Below are 19,728 nucleotides of genomic sequence, written 5' to 3'. Positions count from 1 at the left end.
CTGAAAGTTTAGTGGGGCTTGCCTTCAAAGCCATCTAGCTGATATTTTCTTGTGGTGAAGCATTTAACCACTCATTCATTTTATTTTATTGCTGTAGTATGATCTAGGCTTCCTATTTCTTCAATGAATTTTGGTACTTAAGCATTTCTAGGAATTAGTTCATTTCATTAAGTTTTCTAATGCATAGGCAGAAAGTTGTGGACACTTTTCTCTTACCTTCGTAATATCTCCCAGAAATTTGCTCTTGAACTTGGCTATTTAAAAAGAAAAAATAAATACCTCCCAGATCCGTAATTATGCCCCTTTTCTATTTTGATATTGTCTATTCATGCCTTCTCTCATTGTTTCTTGATCAGTCTCACCAGGCGTTTGTCTATTTCATTAATCTTTTCAAAGAGCTAGGTTTGGCTTCCTTGACATTATCTTTTCTTTTTTTGTATTTCATTATTTTCTGCTCTTTTTCTCCATTTTTCTTACTTTGAGTAAATTTGACGGTCCTTTTTCTAATTCTCTATTCCACGCTGTCAGAAGCGAAAGTCTTCCTGTATAATCATTTATCTATGCCAGAAAAATATAACTCATTTAAAAGAAAGAGGTTTGATTTTTAATTCACCATCTTTTTCATTTACAAAATTTATATTTCTATTACAATTCACCAGTTGGAGTTTTAAATCCCTGAAGCACCATTTTTCAGGCTATACACTTTGAAGCTTATGTGTCGTTGCATTTATACATAATTCTCGGTCTTTCTTTTTTTTAATTTTATTAATATTATACTTTAAGTTTTAGGGTACATGTGCACAATGTGCAGGTTTGTTACATATGTATACATGTGCCATATTGGTGTGCTGCGCCCATTAACTCGTCATTTAGCATTAGGTATATCTCCTAATGCTATCCCTCCCCCCTCCCCCACCCCACAGCAGTCCCCGATGTGTGATTTTCCCCTTCCTGTGTCCATGTGTTCTCATTGTTCAGTTCCCACCTATGAGTGAGAACATGCGGTGTTTGGTTTTTTGTCCTTGCGATAGTTTGCTGAGAATGATGGTTTCCAGCTTCATCCATGTCCCTACAAAGGACATGAACTCATCATTTTTTACGGCTGCATAGTATTCCATGGTGTATATGTGCCACATTTTCTTAATCCAGTCTATCGTTGTTGGACATTTGGATTGGTTCCAAGTCTTTGCTATTGTGTGTAGTGCCACAATAAACATACGTGTGCATGTGTCTTTATAACAGCATGATTCATAATCCTTTGGGTATATACCTAGTACTGGGATGGCTGGGTCAAATGGTATTTCTAGTTCTAGATCCCTGAGGAATCGCCACACTGACTTCCACAGTGGTTGAAGTAGTTTACAGTCCCACCAACAGTGTAAAAGTGTTCCTATTTCTCCACATCCTCTCCAGCACCTGTTGTTTCCTGACTTTTTAACGATCGCCATTCTAACTGGTGTGAGATGGTGTCTCATTTTGGTTTTGATTTGCGTTTCTCTGATGGCCAGTGATGATGAGCATTTTTTCATGTGTTTTTTGGCTGCATAATGTCTTCTTCTGAGAAGTGTCTGTTCATATCCTTCACCCACTTTTTGATGGGGTTGTTTGTTTTTTTCTTGTAAATTAGTTTGAGTTCATTGTAGATTCTGGATATTAGCCCTTTGTCAGATGAGTAGGTTGCAAAAATTTTCTCCCATTCTGTAGGTTGCCTCTTCACTCTGATGGTAGTTTCTTTTGCTGTGCAGAAGCTCTTTAGTTTAATTAGATCCCATTGGTCAATTTTGGCTTTTGTTGCCATTGCTTTTGGTGTTTTAGACATGAAGTCCTTGCCCATGCCTATGTCCTGAATGGTATTGCTTAGGTTTTCTTCTAGGGTTTTCATGGTTTTAGGTCTAACATGTAAGTCTTTAAACCGTCTTGAATTAATTTTTGTATAAGGTGTAAGGAAGGGATCCAGTTTCAGCTTTCTACATATGGCTAGCCAGTTTTCCCAGCACTATTTATTAAATAGGGAATCCTTTCCCCATTGCTTGTTTTTGTCAGGTTTGTCAAAGATCAGATAGTTGTAGATATGTGGCATTATTTCTGAGGACTCTGTTCTGTTCCATTGGTCTATACCTCTGTTTTGGTACCAGTGCCATGCTGTTTTGGTTACTGTAGCCTTGTAGTATAGTTTGAGGTCAGGTAGTGTGATGCCTCCGGCTTTGTTCTTTTGGCTTAGGATTGACTTGGTGATGCAGGCTCTTTTTTGGTTCCATATGAACTTTAAAGTAGTTTTTTCCAATTCTGTGAAGAAAGTCATTGGTAGCTTGATAGGGATGGCATAGAATCTATAAATTACCTTGGGCAGTATGGCCATTTTCATGATATTGATTCTTCCTACCCATGAGCATGGAATGTTCTTCCATTGGTTTGTATCCTCTTTTATTTCATTGAGCAGTGGTTTGTAGTTCTCCTTGAAGAGGTCCTTCACATCCCTTGTAAGTTGGATTCCTAGGTATTTTATTCTCTTTGAAGCAATTATGAATGGGAGTTCTCTCATGATTTGGCTCTCTGTTTGTCTGTTATTGGTGTATAAGAATGCTTGTGATTTTTGCACATTGATTTTGTATCCTGAGACTTTGCTGAAGTTGCTTATCAGCTTAAGGAGATTTTGGGCTGCGAAGATGGGGTTTTCTAGATATAAAATCATGTCATCTGCAAACAGGGACAATTTGACTTCCTCTTTTCCTAATTGAATGCCCTTATTTCCTTCTCCTGCCTGATTGCCCTGGCCAGAACTTCCAACACTATGTTGAATAGGAGTGGTGAGAGAGGGCATCCCTGTCTTGTGCCAGTTTTCAAAGGGAATGCTTCCAGTTTTTGCCCATTCAGTATGATACTGGCTGTGGGTCTGTCATAGATAGCTCTTATTATTTTGAGATACATCCAATCAATACCTAATTTATTGAGAGTTTTTAGCACGAAGGGCTGTTGAATTTTGTCAAAGGCCTTTTCTGCATCTATTGAGATAATCATGTGGTTTTTGTCTTTGGCTCTGTTTATATGATGGATTATGTTTATTGATTTTTGTATGTTGAACCAGCCTTGCATCCCAGGGACGAAGCCCACTTGATCATGGTGGATAAGCTTTTTGATGTGCTGCTGGATTCGGTTTGCCAGTATTTTATTGAGGATTTTTGCGTCAGTGTTCATCAAGGACATTGGTCTAAAATTCTCTTTTTTTGTTGTATCTCTGCCCGGCTTTGGTATCAGGATGATGCTGGCCTCATAACATGAGTTAGGGAGGATTCCCTGGTTTTCTATTGATTGGAATAGTTTCAGAAGGAATGCTACCAGCTCCTCCTTGTACCTCTGGTAGAATTCAGCTGTGAATCCATCTGGTCCTGGACTTTTTTTGTTGGTAAGCTATTAATTATTGCCTCAATTTCAGAGCCTGTTATTGGTCTATTCAGAGATTCCACTTCTTCCTGGTTTAGTCTTGGGAGGGTGTATGTGTTGAGGAATTTATCCATTTCTTCTAGATTTTCTAGTTTATTTGCATAGAGGTGTTTATAGTATTCTCTGATGATAGTTTGTATTTCTGTGGGATCGGTGGTGGTATCCCCTTTGTCATTTTTTATTGTGTCTATTTGATTCTTCTCTCTTTTCTTCTTTATTAGTCTTGCTAGCGGTCTATCAATTGTGTTTATCTTTTCAAAAAACCAGCTCCTGGATTCATTAATTTTTTGAAGGGTTTTTTGTGTCTGTATTTCCTTCAGTTCTGCTTTGATCTTAGTTATTTCTTGCCTTCTGCTAGCTTTTGAATGTGTTTGCTCTTGCTTCTTAGTTCTTTTAATGGTGATGTTAGGGTGTCAATTTTAGATCTTTCCTGCTTTCTCTTGTGGGCATTTAGTGCTATAAATTTCCCTCTACACACTGCTTCGAATGTGTCCCAGAGATTCTGGTATGTTGTGTCTTTGTTCTCGTTGGTTTCAAAGAACATTTTTATTTCTGCCGTCATTTCGTTATGTACCCAGTAGTCATTCAGGAGCAGGTTGTTCAGTTTCCATGTAGTTGAGCGGTTCTGAGTGAGTTTCTTAATCCTGAGTTCTAGTTTGATTGCACTGTGGTCTGAGAGACAGTTTGTTATAATTTCTGTTCTTTTACATTTGCGGAGGAGTGCTTTACTTCCAACTATGTGGTCAATTTTAGAATAGGTGTGGTGTGGTGCTGAAAAGAACGTATATTCTGTTGATTTGGGGTGGAGAGTTCTGTAGATGTCTATTAGGTCTGCTTGATGCAGAGCTGAGTTCAATTCCTGGATATCCTTGTTAACTTTCTGTCTCGTTAATCTGTCTAATGTTGACAGTGGAGTGTTAAAGTCTCCCATTATTATTGTGTGGGAGTCTAAGTCTCTTTGTAGGTCTCTAAGGATTTGCTTTATGAATCTGGTTGCTCCCGTATTGGGTGCATATATATTTAGGATAGTTAGCTCTTCTTGTTAAATTGATCCCTTTACCATTATGTAATGGCCTTCTTTGTCTCTTTTGATCTTTGTTGGTTTAAAGTCTGTTTTATCTGTGACTAGGATTGCAACCCCTGCCTTTTTTTGTTTTCCATTTGCTTGGTAGAGCTTCCTCCATCCCTTTATTTTGAGCCTATGTGTGTCTCTACACATGAGATCGGTTTCCTGAATACAGCACAGTGATGGGTCTTGACTCTTTATCCAATTTTCCAGTCTGTGTCTTTTAATTGGAGCATTTAGCCCATTTACATTTAAGGTTAATATTGTTATGTGTGAATTTGATCCTGTCATGATGATGTTAGCTGGTTATTTTGCTCATTAGTTGATGCAGTTTCTTCCTAGCCTTGATGGTCTTTACAATTTGGCATGTTTTTGCAGTGACTGGTACCAGTTGTTCCTTTCCATGTTTAGTGCTTCCTTCAGGAACTCTTTTAGGGCAGGCCTGGTTTTGACAAAATATCTCAGCATTTGCTTGTCTGTAAAGGGAAGCCCATCAGACTAACAGCTGATCTCTTGGCAGAAACTCTACAAGCCAGAAGAGATTGGGGACCAATATTCAACATTCTTAAAGAATAGACTTTTCAACCCAGAATTTCATATCCAGCCAAACTAAGTTTCATAAGCGAAGGAGAAATTCTGGGTCTTTCTTGGCCATATTTTATCTGGTAATTGTAGCAAGTATATACCATTCCATTTCATTGAAGGAAAATGTATTTCCCTAATCAGAATAAAGTAAAATTTAATTACTAATCAGGCAAGTTAGTAACCAAGGAAATATCCTGCAAATTCCTATTCTAAGAGAGCAAAGAAGCTATAGTAACTTAATAAATGTTTATCTAAAAAAAGAAACACATCAGTATGTACTTGAGCTTTCTTTGGTTATTGAAGATTCAACCTCTTTTGATGTGTTAGAAAACAATGTTAATTCAGTTGACACAATAAGTAATCTTAAAAATTGGAAAGCAAGCAGATGAAATGGACTTTATGTTTTTATTCATTCAAAGCAGATGATAACACTAAAAATCTGGTAGTAATCTTTTGAAAATGTGATTTCGAATAACCTATTTACTTCCTTTGATATATGTTTAAAATAGAAAAGTTCCAGTATTTAGAATGGAAAGCAACTCTCATTGCATATGTTGCAACCTAACTGTATCAGTAAGATTAAACAACATACCAAGCTTTCTGCTAACCTCAGAAACTACAAAAAAGCAAGCATTCGGCCAGGCGCGGTGGCTCACCCCTGTAATCCCAGCACTTTGGGAGGTTGAGGCAGGCGGATCACAAGGTCAGGCGATTTAGACCATCCTGGCTAACACGGTGAAACCCGGTCTCTGGTAAAAATACAAAAATTAGCCGGGCGTGGTGGCGGGCGCCCGTAGTCCCAGCTACTCAGGAGGCTGAGGCAGGAGAATGGCATGAACCTGGGAGGCAGAGGTTGCAGTGAGCCAAGATCGTGCCACTGCACTCCAGCCTGGGTGACAGAGCGAGACTCCATCTCAAGAAAAAAAAAAAAAAAAAAAGCAAGCATTCACCAACAAAGTTTTGAATGGCCAGCTTCGATTGACTAAAGTAATAAATATTCTGGCAGCTGATTCTGACAGAATAGTAATTAACTTGATTCTGGGATTAAAGCTACAATAATGTAAACTCCCTGAAATGCTTAACGTATTGCAGGCCCAGTCTAGAGTATTGGAGGAAGCTGTCATTAAAATGGGATCATATGAAACAGCTTTAAGAGTAGAGTGAAAAAAAAAAAAAAAAGAGAGGGAGAAACACAAATACTCCTTGGCCTATAAACTTTGGGTGAACCCCAGACTTTCTGGGAACCCTTTGGGGATCAGTATAAATCAAGATGACCAGCTGGGCGTGGTGGCTCACGCCTGTAATCCCAGCACTTTGGGAGGCTGGGGTGGGTGGATCACGAGGTCAGGAGATCGAGACCATTCTGGCTAACACGATGAAACCCCATCTCTACTAAAAATACAAAAAAAAAAAAAAATTAGCTGGGTGTGGTGGCAGGTGCCTGTAGTCCCAGCTACTCGGGAGGCTGAGGCAGGAGAATGGCCTGAACCCAGGAGGCAGAGCTTACAGTGAGCCGAGATCAAGCCACTGCACTCCAGCCTGGGCCACAGAGTGAGACTCTGTCTCAAAACATAAATAAATAAAATAAAATAAAATAAAATAAAGATGACCTACCTTTGGCTACTACATGATCCAAAGTTCAAGCCTTTTCTCTTTTGAAAAGTAAAGGATATTGTATAAAAACATCAGGAAGGACATTAATGGCCATCTTCTATTTAGTTAAGTCTTTAGAAGCCTAGAAGAAACACAGCAGAGTCAGTCACCAAAGACATGAGAACCTACTAGAAATGCATATTTGGGATTCTGGCAGCTACCAAGAATGGCTAAATGAGATTTGCCATTAATATTTTTAAGAGTTTCTGGTTTTAAAACTGTATTCTTGATGTTGTCTATAGATCTTACAGAAAAACCTCTGCCAATCTCAATGCATAAGAGAAAAGCAGTATTAAAATCTACAGGGAGACAAGCAAAAGTAGACATTTTATTGACATTCACAGTAGTGTTTATTTGACCAATACTCATTAAGTGTCTAGCAAGTACTATACTGGACATGGAGACACAGCATAGAACAAGGCAGATTCTTTTCCTGGATCATAGAATTCATGTTGTAGCAGAAGAGAAAACATTAAGCAAGAAGTTACAGTTCTGGTTATCGTGGTGAATTGAACATACTCACCAAGAGCAACGACTGACACAAAGAATGCACTTAAGAAACGGCAGCCCAGAGGAGAAGTGAATGTTACAGGGAGACCTGGCCTAGGCTGGGAGCCAAGGAGGACTTCCTGAAGAAAGCAATGTTTTCACTGAGATCTGCAGGATAAATGGGAATTAACCAGCTGGAAGTCAAATATGTGAGAGAAAACCTAACTTTATCTGTTACTTGAGACTATCTTGCCATGCACAGAAATAACTCACCACAGCACTGTGGGGCATTTAGCTTGATTTTTTATTGTGATAAAGTTCACCCAAGATATTTAGCATCTTAATCACATTTAAGTGTACAGTTCAGTAGTATTAAATACATTCATATTGTTGTGCAATGATCACCACCGTTCTCTCCAGGACTCTTTATCTTGCAAAATGGAAACTCTATACCCATGAAGCAATAGCTCTCCATTCTCCCCTTCCCCTAGCCCCTGGCAACCACCATTCTACCCTGTCTCTATGAATTTGACTACTCTGGGTACCTCATATAAGTGGAATCACACCGTATTTGTCTTTTGGTGACTGGCTTATTTCATTTGGCATGATTCACACATTTCACTTAGTAAGGTTCATCCACGTTGTGGTATGTATCAGAATTTTCTCCCTTTTTAATGCTGAATAACACTCCATTGCATGTATACATCACATTTTGTTCATGCATTCATCTGTCAATGGTCAGTTGGGTTGCTTGCATCTCTTGGCTGTTGTAAATAATGCTCCTATGAACATATGTGTACAAATATCTCTTTGAGACCTTGCTTTCAATTCTTTAGGGTATGTGCTTAGAAGTGGAATTACTGGATCATATGGTCATTCTATTTTTAATTTTTTGAGGAACCACCATACTGTTTTCCACAGTAGCTGCAACATTTTACATTCCCACCACCAACAATACAAAAAGGTTCCAATTAACATGGCAGATTTTTGTGTGTGTGACTGAGGTAGTGTTTTTCATGTAATAGTCATAGACCTTGAATAGAATCATTACGTATCATCAAGAGACACACTCCAGAAAAGGCAAAAGCTTTTACAAAAATGTTTTTAAATAAATCACAGTTTTTCTCCAGTTTCCAATTTGTACTATTAAGAGCCACAAACAGGCCTGTTCCAATTTTGTTTCACAGTGTTTATTGTGTAAATGTGTGTTTTACAATGGCCCATATACAAAAACCATTTAGACTCGGAGCATCAACCTTTTGACCTAACTATGATGTTGCCTGACTCTTGTCTTGAAGGCTGCTGCCATTCAAGAAGTATTTTCCAAGTCCGCATGTTCCCTGGCTGGGGTTCTCACATCAGGACTTAACTGGGCATGTCAGGCTCTCAACACTCCATCCACTGTCCCAGGCTTTCTGTTTAGGGCCCTTAATAACATGGGTCGGTACAAAATGCACAAAAATGTGTTCTCACAGCCAAGAGGGTAGGTAGCTTTTTTCTTTTAGCCATGGCTTGTTAGGAGGTGCTATGGTCTGAATGTTTGTATCCTTCCAAAATTCATGGGTTAAAACCTAACCCCTAAGTGATGGTATTAGAAAGTAGGGCCTTTGAGGATAATTTGGTCATGAGGGCAAACCCTTCATGATTGGATTAGTGCCCTTATAAAAGAGGCCTGGGGAAGCCTGTCAGTTCCTCTTTGCTCTTCCACCATGTGAGGACACAGCAAGAAGGTGCCATCTGTGAAGCAGAGAGCCCTCCCCAAGAAACAGATCTGCTGGCACCTTGATCTTGGACTTCCCAACCTCCAGAACTCTGAGCAATAAATTTCTGTTTATAATAATTTATAAATTGCCCAGTCCAAGGTATTTTGTTGTACCAGCCCAAACAGACCAAGTCAGGAGGCCAGGGAAATGTCTGTGCCTGGATATTCAAGGGAGACCAGCTACGGTGCTTTCAGGGGACTCCTCCAAAGCCATGCCTGGCTGTCTCCAGTTTTCCTAATTGGGAAATGAGCCACCCAAGGTCAGACACTGACACAGCATTATCTTAGCTCACATTTTAAAATAAAGATTTCCTCTGTTCTAGGTACGAGAGAATAACTGTTCCACGTGAAGTATACTTAGAATAGTAATTAACTTGATGAGAGGACCAAGGGAAACTCCAAAAAAAAAAAAAAAAAGGAGACCACCCCCCGCGACCCCTGCTTTTAAATTTCGCTCTAAGGAGCTCTGCTAACTAAGATTAGTGGAGTGATTCTCTCTAAAGTATTCCATAAGAGGCAAGAGTTGGTAACAGCAGTACAAAATACAGTGTCCCTAGTTAAATAGAGTACCATAAATTCATTAAACAGGATTCTTAAACGGAACAAAGTCGGTCATTGTGCTGTGGTGAGGAGGAGAGTAGAAGGTGAAGGGAAAAGACAGGGAGAGAGGGGGATGGAGGGAAACACTGAACTGTCTTTAGGGCAGTTACTTTACATTTTTACTTGCAATCATTTTCTGAGGCAGTAGAAAGAAGTGGTTAAGAGTATGGGTATTGCGAAAATCAGGGAGTTTTTTTTCTCTTTACTATGTGCTGGAACATTTTAAGACTTTTGCTATAAACATCAGCTTGTCCTTCAAAATGTGTTACAAATTAATTTCACCAAAACAATGCCAGAGTGTGGCTTTTTCATGTCTTCTCTGCCACACACACACAGCGCTCTCTCTCGCTCTCTCTCTCTTTCCTTCCTTCCCTCCCTCTCCCTCTCCGTTCGCATGTCTCTCTCTCTCTTTCTCTCTCTTTGTCTCAGACATACACATACACAACACACTCACACACAAAAAATAATATCTCCTGGCCATTTTATCTGAATTTCTTTGAGGAGTGAGGTTGAACATGTTTTCATGGTTATTGCTAATTTTCTTTATATTATGAAGTGACTATTTTTGTTCTTTGCCCATTTTCCTTCTGGGATATTCTCTTTTCCGTCAGAGCCTTTCTCAAATTGTTTCTTGGAGTTGGTCATTCGCCCTTTAGTTTTTTATTTGGTATTTTTCATAGAGAGAAATTTTTTTAAATTTTTAAGTGGACAAATCTATACTTGTTTTCCTTTGTGGTTTCTTAATTGGTATTATGTTTAGAAAGTCTTGCTTGAATAAAAATTACATAAATGTTGACCCCTATCATATTCTAGTATTTCAAATGGTTTTATATTTCACATTTAAATAATTCTACCAGAATATTGTCATTTAAATTGGAGAGTATTGATAAAATACTCCAATGTTTAGGTGGTGCTCCGGGCTCTCCCAAGCTCGAGGAATAACTTTGGTGCGATCAAACTACATGGTCAGGCCTGGTGTGGTGGCAGGCACCTGTAATTCCAGCTACTCAGGAGGCCGAGATAGGAGAATCACTTGAATCCAGGAGGTGGAGGTTGCAGTAAGCCACTGCACTCCAGCCTGGGTAACAGAGTGAGACTGTCTCAAAAATAAATAAATAAATACATACATACATACATACATACATACATACATACATACATACATGGTCTTGGGACTTGATCAGATGTTCCTGGAGATCACCAAAATAATGCATCCTCCCGTCAGCTCCACTACCTCTCTCTTCCCACACTCCTGGCATCCCTGGGATTCCTTCCCTGATCAAATTCCCCTCTGCTTTTGTGGAACTCAGGCTAAGCCTCAAGCACAGGAGCAAAACAAATGGGAGTTAATTTCAAACTTCACCCCTCTGCATATGCACATGGCATCTACTGTGTCTGCTTTCTTTGTGCTTTATCTTTTTACTCGTCATATTCATTTCTGTCTCTTTTCTCTGCATTCTAGCAGAATTTCTCAAGCTTATCTTCTAATTCCCAAATTTGATTTCCATAATATTCAATCTACTCGTCGTTGCTTCTGTTGCTTTTCCAGATGGTATTTTTTTCTAAAAGCAATATATGTATTAACAAATGCTTCCCTTTCTGTGACTTCATTGTCTTCTAGAATCTTGGAAAGAGCATGCATAGAGATTTTCAAAAATGTTCCCCTTTTTCATAGGGGGAATTCTTATAACTCTATGATATCTCAGGTTTGTCATTTTGTATTGACCTCCTAAAATGGTTTTAATGGTTGGTTATCTTTTCTCTGATTCTTCATTTTTTTTGTAGACAAAATCTACACTTTTTCAGAATTAGTAGATGAGATGGTTTTCTCAATGACACATAAATATGATTTTGTAGAAGACCCATGGACAAGGTCACTGCCACAGTCACACACACACACACACACACACACACACACACAATGTGTGAGTCACACTTCAGATCTTTGGGGCACGGACCTCTGGATAATAGAAAAGTTAAGATTTGCTCTAGTTTCCCTTTGCCCCATGTTTTGGCACTTGCTGCAAACTGCATTTGCTACTTGTCTGTGGACCAGACTGCTCTGATTCTCTTGCTCACAATGAAATGGAAATTTCCTGGCATTGATAGTCTGATACTGGTTAGCGGATTCCACCCACTCGTTTTTCCTGATAAAATGCAACGCCCAGACAGTATCTCTGTACCACTTGTATTTCTTTCAGCTTCTGCTTGGGAAACTTCAAGCCTTTGAGCAGGGCTAGGGCCCTCAGCTACCGTTCCTATTAGAAGCAGAAAAATAAAATAGTGTGCCCATGGCCTAGGGTTAAAATGTATGAATTTGGGGGCCATTCCATTCCAGCAACTGAAGGTTAAGGAAACAGAAATTGTAACTTGATAAAGAAATGTATTCACAGCCTTGCTAGGGTTTAATGTCAGTAGAGTTTACTGAACAAGAACAGGCCTTAAACTAAGACATAAACTTCTCCCTAAGTAGGTTTGGGAGGGGTATTATAACCAGGATCCAGAAAGGTCCCTAAGAAAAGAACTTCAAATCAATGAAATTACATAATATTAATCCTTCTTCAATAGAAAAAGGGGATTATACACTCATTCAGGAGCCATGGTAAACATGTATTAATACTCTCTATTCAAGAAAAAAGAAAAAATAGTTCCACAAATACTTAAACTAAATTAGCCCCGGGCATCTATTCAAGTCTTTCTGCATCCTATCATCCTGACTGACTTTATCTCCTTCTGAAAGTATTTTGATCATCTCTTAATGTCTTTAGTCTGTCTCCCCCAACTAGAATATAAATTCAATGAAGGCAAGAGATCGTGCCTTTGTTGTTCTCTAACTGAAAGCCCAACACCTAGAACTGTGCCTGGCACATAATAGATGGTCAATTAACAACTACTAACTGAGTTCATGGTGGATGGTTGGATGATGGATGCATCAGTTAATGAAAACAGGTAAGAAATTTCTTGAGCCATAGTTTTCCGTTATGTGGACTCTACCCAAGACAAAATAAAAGTTGGTGGGGGGAGATAATGGTTGGCTGTGTAGCCCCAGAATGATGGTTAATTTTGTAATGATCCAAGAATACCCAGGTAAGAGCATTTTTTACCATTGCTATCAGAAGATCATCATTCATTAGTCTTAAACAGGTCATTAATTCACCAACTACATTTGCCTTGTTGAATTTTAAAAATTACCCAGTGCACAGTTTTCTTTAACTAATCATTAATTCAAGTCTCTGCATCCTTTACACAGTGGCTCTCACTGGAAGAAGACATGCTCCTTTAACCAAATTAACCAGGGTTTCTGCACCAAATGTGGAATGACCTATCCTTTTCCTTGGATAGTAGTAGTCAGATGTTACACAACTGTTCTTTAGAACAAACCCAGCACAGGAACAAGGCTTCAAGGGCCACTCATGCATATTGGCATTTGGGGTACAGGTATCAGCCCCAGGCTCATTTGTCTTAAACATGTTTTTCTCATACAAAGAGAGCAGCCTTTGGTTTGGACCCTGCAAAATCAGAGACCATGTGGTAGGGATGCAGTGGGCTGTGTCTTGAGCTTTGAACACCACCAGTCATGTCAAGAGCAGCTGATCCCTGGGACCACCCTGGAAAAGGAAGTCTCTAGAACCTCCCCATTTTAAATGACTGTGGATCACAAGTTATATTTCCCAAATCCCCAGACAATTTTCTTCATGCCCTTGGTTTAGGTCATAGATACCTCTTCCTTTTGTGGCAGGCTAGGTCTCACTAACAGCTGAACGGGCAGACCTCCATGACAATTGTTTGAGCACTGACTCAGTGGTTAAGTTAAATATTAAAAGCTGATAGAGCCTCTGTCCCTATACAAAGGCTGACATGTAACAAAAGCCCACCAAGAGTTTTGTCTAGGCTTTTCCTGGGCCTTGAAGCATGACAAGATAACAAAGGAATTTTTTTTTTTTTAAGGAATTTTTAACAGGACCCGTTTAGGATTAAACGAGTTTAACTGGGGTCTGATGGAATTCCCCAGACATCCACAAACAAGTTTTATTGGGGTCTAAAGGAATTCCCCAAACCTCCATGATTTAGCAGGAAACAAGATAAGGGTAATCACCCTAGCACTTGGACCCATCTAGACTAAGTAAATTTACTGAGGCTCCGGAGGAAGGTCTTCAGGACTCAGACTTTAGAGATTAGAAAATGTTAATCACTTACGTCTTTAGAAGAATGTACACTTTTACATAGACATATAGCTCAGAAGGTCTAGAAGCTCTGGAAAACATTATAATTTTGAGTCGGTCTGGTGATATTTTCCCGCCCTTCTCCCTGTACCCGGTTACTGAAGTAAATTCTCTTCTTTCCCAGTTCGTCTGCATCTCATTACTGAGCTGCGAGAATAAGCAACCCCACCCTCAGTTTGGTCCAGGAACACTGTTGCCTCCTCCACACCTCTTCCCCGCTCAGCCACCCACCCCACACCTCTTCCCCGTTCAGCCTTCCATGGCCAGAGGGTTTTTATCATTTCAGTAGACTTTTTGGCTAACTCTAATCAGTAAATCAGCATCAAATAATTCCCTCAAATTTTGTTTTAGAAAACCCCAAATACTTATTGTTTTAAGTGCATATATCTGATTACTGTTTTCCAATTCCACAACGATGGTGACCATTTTGACCTCCTCAGTGGTCGGCCCCCAGGTCCCTTTCTGGTGGCTTTATCAGGTTTGTACAGGTTGTGTCATCACCTGACCTCACCCTCCCTGAGCAGGGAGGTTGAGAGGGAGCCTGGGGCTGTGGGAATTTCTGAATCTTACAGTTCTAGCCTGGAATTTAAAGTACCATTTGAAGAGTTGACTGTAATTACCGTTAGGAGTATGACAGCTAAGGTAGGAGGAACTGTCTTGTAATTCAGATTTTTCAGTATAAACTAAAGAGTTTTGTTTTTTTATTTGTTTTGTTTTGTTTTTAGATGGAGTCTTACTCTCTCACCCAGGCTGGAGTGCAATGGCCTGATCTTGGCTCACTGTAACCTTCGCCTCCCAGGTTCAAGCAATTCTCCTGCCTCAGCCTCCCAAGTAGTTGGGATTACAGGCACTCACAACCACACCCAGCTAATTTTTGTATTTTTAGTAGAGACAGGGTTTCACCATGTTGGTCAGGCTGCTCTCGAACTCCTGACCTCAGGTGATCCACCCGCCTCAGCCTCCCAAAGGGCTGGGATTACAAGTGTAAGCCACTGTGCCCAGCCTAAACTATAACGTTTTAAGATACCATTTTAATTTTTTTATCTTTGAAAGTGATGAACAGTTCTGTGGCTGTTTCTGCCCAAGGCATAACTCCATGGCTTGTTGGCCAGTAGCTGAATCTGAGCCTTGAAAGCCACAGCGAGGGGAATGCCTCGGGGCCTCTAGCCTCCAGCTGCCAGCCTCCGACCCTGCAGGTCCTTTATTCCCATTGGGGCAAAGCAGGTCTACATTCTCAATTCCAAATGTATCATCTTCAATTTGGATTGAGCCTCTGAAAGATTTGACCTTGGTTTCTAAGTCACTACAATACTGGATGGCCAAAATATTGTAATTTAAAATGATCAAACCATAGACATCATATATTTTAAGCATGTTTTAATTATTTCCTTGCTACATCTGCTTCTTATTTATGATTATTAATGTTGGTGTTTCACCTTGAGTGGAGGGCTCACATCAGTTTTGTTGAACTAATTGAACAGCTTGTAAACTTTATTGGAAACTCATGTGCTTTTTCCTTGGTGTGCTTGCTATTTGTTCCATCTGAGTATTATCATGGACTTGTTTATAGGCTCAACTTGTTCTGCTTGACTTTAACCACTGTCATCAGGATGTTGAAATTGTCTCCGCTTGGCACTGGGCACCATCCATATTTAGGCATCTTTGTCTTTTGCCACTACCCTAGACATCTCCAAGAGTCCTTGCTCTTTGGCAAAAACATTTCCCTGACCTTCTTGAACTTTGCATTTTTCTTGTCTTTAGGACCAGCCACAGCAGCCCCATATCAGAGGCAGCCCCAGCCACTGAGGGGACCAGGGAAACCTTCAAAGTCATAGCACGTGTAGAGTTTCCCATTAGACTGATTTTACTAAGTCCTTGGGTATCATGTTCTCATGTAAAAATAAATTTCCCTAGTGAACTATCAACTTTTCTTCTCTACTGTTTAATTCTCTTACATAAAAGATCCTTTTGGTTAACTTTGTTGTACCATGCTTTATTTCCTCCCACCAAACCACATCTCTACATTATAATATTATCCAAAGCTTCATAAATCTTCATTTTTCCTTCTTAATAAAAAACAGGAGAGTAGGCAAGGCATAGTGGCTCATCTCTGTAATCCCAGCACTTTGGGAAGCCAAGGTGGGAGGATTGCTCGAGGCCAGGAGTTTGAGACCAGCCTGCACAACATAGGGAGACTCTGTCTCTACAACAACAACAACAACAACAACAAATGTTTTATAAAACTACTCAGGCATGGTGGTGCATGCGTGTAGTCCTAGCTCCTAGGATGCTGAGATGAGGGGATCGTTTGAGCCCAGGTATTTGAGGCTGTGGTGAGCTATGACTGCACCACTGTACTCCAGCCTGGGTGAAAGACATAGTGAGACTTTGTCTCTAAAAATAAAAATTTTAAAAAAAGGATGTCATCCAGCAATTTAAAAATATTTAAGCAAGACTGTGCCGTGAGCAACTTAACTATTCGAGGGTGCAGGGATGCCACTGTGGCCAGCTACTGACATGTATGGGAATGGGACAGCAATTTTAAAGACAAAAAGAAGTTTCTATCAGAATATTGCTTCAACTGTGTATATGTTTAGAACACACATAAGAAAATGAGATGGTAAATAAATAGAAGCTAGTATAATTCTTCCAGTAGTTTTTCCTCCTTGGATGTAAGGTGGAAAATCCCTCCCCATTTTATAAATATGAGAACTAGAACATAGGCACCCTGCTCCTCACCCCCTCCAGAACAAAGACAGGACCCAAGACCATCTTGCAAATTACATATGGCAGAATGAAGCCACCAGCTGCCTAGTATGTTGTAGTCACTAAATTGCTGAATAGGTTGGGATTTCCTTCTAAGTGCCCATCATATTTTCTGCTAGATTTTAAGTCAGAATAAGCCAGAGAGCACAGGGTTTTCCCCAAATAGCAGCGAAATGATGATCATTGGCTGACTTATACCCCACACTACCATTTGTTTTCAGCAGTTTCCCAAGTCTTTATTATGAAGTCTCTATTCTGTCCTCCATCTTGGGTTTTGTTCTGAACGCCATCTTTTCTCATTCCAGACTGCTCATCCATTTCCTGTCTTCAGTATCCATCAAATGCTGATGTTTCTCCCTCTCCAGACATGAGCTCAAGCCCCAAAGCCATCTCCGACCACCCACTGGACATCTTTGCTCAAACTCAACAAGTCCTGGACAAGATTCGTCATTTCTTCCTCCCCAGCTTTTGCCAACTGGAACTGCTGAACTCTGCTCTTTTATTCTTATCCACAAGGCCTGATCCTTTCTAAAGATTTAATAATATATCATTTTCTTATTTTGCTTTGGTCTGTTTTCCCCCACTAGAAAGTAACTTCTCTGAGGGCGGAGGTTTTTGGTTTTGCTTTTGTTTTTAATTTACTGTTGAATTCTCATTATCTAAGACAGTGCCTGGCACATAACAGGTACTCAATGGGAGTTTTCTAAATAAAGGCCTAAATGAATACGTGGGTGGGAGGAGTTTAATACTTGGGTTTGAGGAGAGAGGTAAAGTTTGACAGCTCCATTAGTGAGGTTTAGATGACCCCAGGGACCCTGGGGGGCCGCAGCCACAAGCAAAAGGCAGCCTCCTCTCTATGTCCTGAACTGGAAGGGGGGGGGTCTATCTGGGCACCCATAAACTGGACAATCATCTCAATTGCTGTGGTGCATCCAACAAATAGATGGTTAAACAAACCAGTGTCTATGATTACTAAATCGGGGTGAAATTGCAAATATTTTCAAGACGTTTATCTAAAAGTACAAATTAAGAGTGATGAAAATGAGGCCACAAAAGCCTTGCCTCCCACGGGTAAACGATCCAATGTTTAAAGAGCTCTTTGTCAAGAAGAGCAATTGTGAATGTTATTAATAATGCTCATGTCTGGGACTATGAGCTGATAAAACCTGAACATTCCTGGAACAGTTAGAGAGAGGTCTGGACCTCTGAGCTGGACAATAAGTGGCAGGGGTTGGTTTTATGAGCAGCCAGTGTTTAGGCTAGAAAGAAAACGTGCGCTGTGCTTGGAAAAGAAAGAGAGCAGTTGGGAAATGAAGGGTGTGCTGATAAATTGCAGGCCACCCGAGACTGGGTGGAAATTCTAGTCACAGTCAGAGGTTCCCTTGAGGGATAGATGAAAACTGAAAGTGTCCCTCCTGAACTAGGGTAACTGAATGCCCAAGCATGATGCTCTGAATAGTTCAGCCTTTTTGTCCAGGGCTAGCCTGAAACAATGCTAGAATCTGCTATGAAGAGGATGGAACATGGGGTCATGGATTACTCACGTCTCCTCTCAGCTGCTCTTTAGCTCATAGGATCCCCATTTTACCCTCCTGGGACTAGCAAAGAATCCATCCTAGTGTCACCAGCCAGGGTCTGTGTGAGAGCCACAGAAACAGGCAGTACATTTTTGGGAGTCCATTTGGCTGTTGTGATCTCTTTTGTGCACCAAGGCCATCTATCCCCCTGAGATCTATTTTGTCAGCCACCCCCGCCCCAAGGGGACTGCAGCACTGGAGACAGTACGGGTCCCCTCCCCTGTACACTTCTCAAGGGCTGGAAGGTAAAAACGTTGTCTCTTGCATTTGAGGACTAAGGATAGTGCCTATTAGAGATGAAAGTTATTTAATTGAGTCAGGGCAAAATGCTTAAGTGATATGTTTAGGAAACGCACCTATTGAGAGATTTCAAATACAGCCCTGCAAGTTTGAGATCATTTTGTAAGCTCTGTTGTAAGCAATATAAAATGCAATATATATAAATAAATGTATTTATAAATACATTTAAACACAATAAATGTATTACTAAATACATTTATACACAATAAATGTATTACTAAATACATTTATACACAATAAATATTACTAAATACATTTATACACAATAAATATATTACTAAATACATTTATACACAATAAATGTTTTACCTAAATACATAAATGTATGTGTTTTATGTAATAAATACATATGTATTTATGTATTTTACACATTAAATATATTTATGTATTTTATGTAATAAATGTATTTATGTATTTTATGTGATAAATACATAAATACATTTATAAAATACATTTATAAATACATTAAAATATATTTATAAAAATAAAATGTAATACATATTTTGTTCTATATATACAGAAATAGAACAAAATGAATATGTAAGATGAGGCAAACAGGATTTGGTTCACCAAGAAAAATATGTTTTGCACACAGAGTCTACAGCTTTGACATTTACAAAAACAAAAAAAAGGAAGGCACAAGAGGATGTGCAAGAGGATGACCAAGCACAGGTGAGTCCGGGAACACACAGAACAGTGCCTTACCTGCTCTCTGTGGTGGGCCAAGCACCATAAGCACCCAAGACACACAGGAATCCAAGCTGATCCGCCCATCCTACTGGGCTGCAGGCAGGAGGGTCTGGGCTAGGCGGTGGAGAGGGCCTGGTGCAGAGGCCCTGGGTGACTAGCCAGGGGACTGCCCGCTGCCCTAACTGCTCCCACTGGCTCCCCCAAGGAGAGTTGGACCACTAAGCGGGGGGTGTGACAAACAGGATGAGGTGGGAGAACCAACTAACAACCCCATCATTGACATTCACATGAAGGGGACCACACTCTAGGAACAGAAAGCAGAAATGGTTCAATCAATGATGGCACTCAATACATTGCTATGCAGCTGCTCAAACCAGTCAGACCCCTGTGTGCTGAAATGGAAAGAAGTTAATTTGAAAAAGCAAGCTGCGGACCAACAGATGGCACAACCCCATAAATTCTAAGGCTATAAAAGTTAATTGTGCAAGGAATATGACCTTGTAATTGTGTGACTTTTTTCTTACCTCAGGCCTGTACTCCAGCAGGCAGTGGAAAACGTAATCTTCGCAATTCATA

General features: G+C 40.0%; 1 protein-coding gene across 1 annotated transcript in view; it reads left to right on the top strand.

The window, feature by feature from the left end:
* Positions 1-17,509, top strand: part of SLC22A2 (solute carrier family 22 member 2) — a 92,497-nt gene extending 74,988 nt beyond the window's left edge. The window contains exon 11 of the mRNA XM_004044915.4: positions 16,891-17,509. Coding sequence (XP_004044963.2) covers positions 16,891-16,933 — 43 coding nt within the window. The 3' untranslated portion in view covers positions 16,934-17,509. The remainder of the gene's footprint in view (positions 1-16,890) is intronic.
* Positions 17,510-19,728: the final 2,219 nt, after the last annotated feature.

The sequence above is a fragment of the Gorilla gorilla genome, chromosome 5 (genome assembly GCF_029281585.2).
Source record: "Gorilla gorilla gorilla isolate KB3781 chromosome 5, NHGRI_mGorGor1-v2.1_pri, whole genome shotgun sequence".
Taxonomy (NCBI): Eukaryota; Metazoa; Chordata; class Mammalia; order Primates; family Hominidae; genus Gorilla; species Gorilla gorilla.
This window is presented reverse-complemented; position numbering and strand designations above follow the sequence as displayed.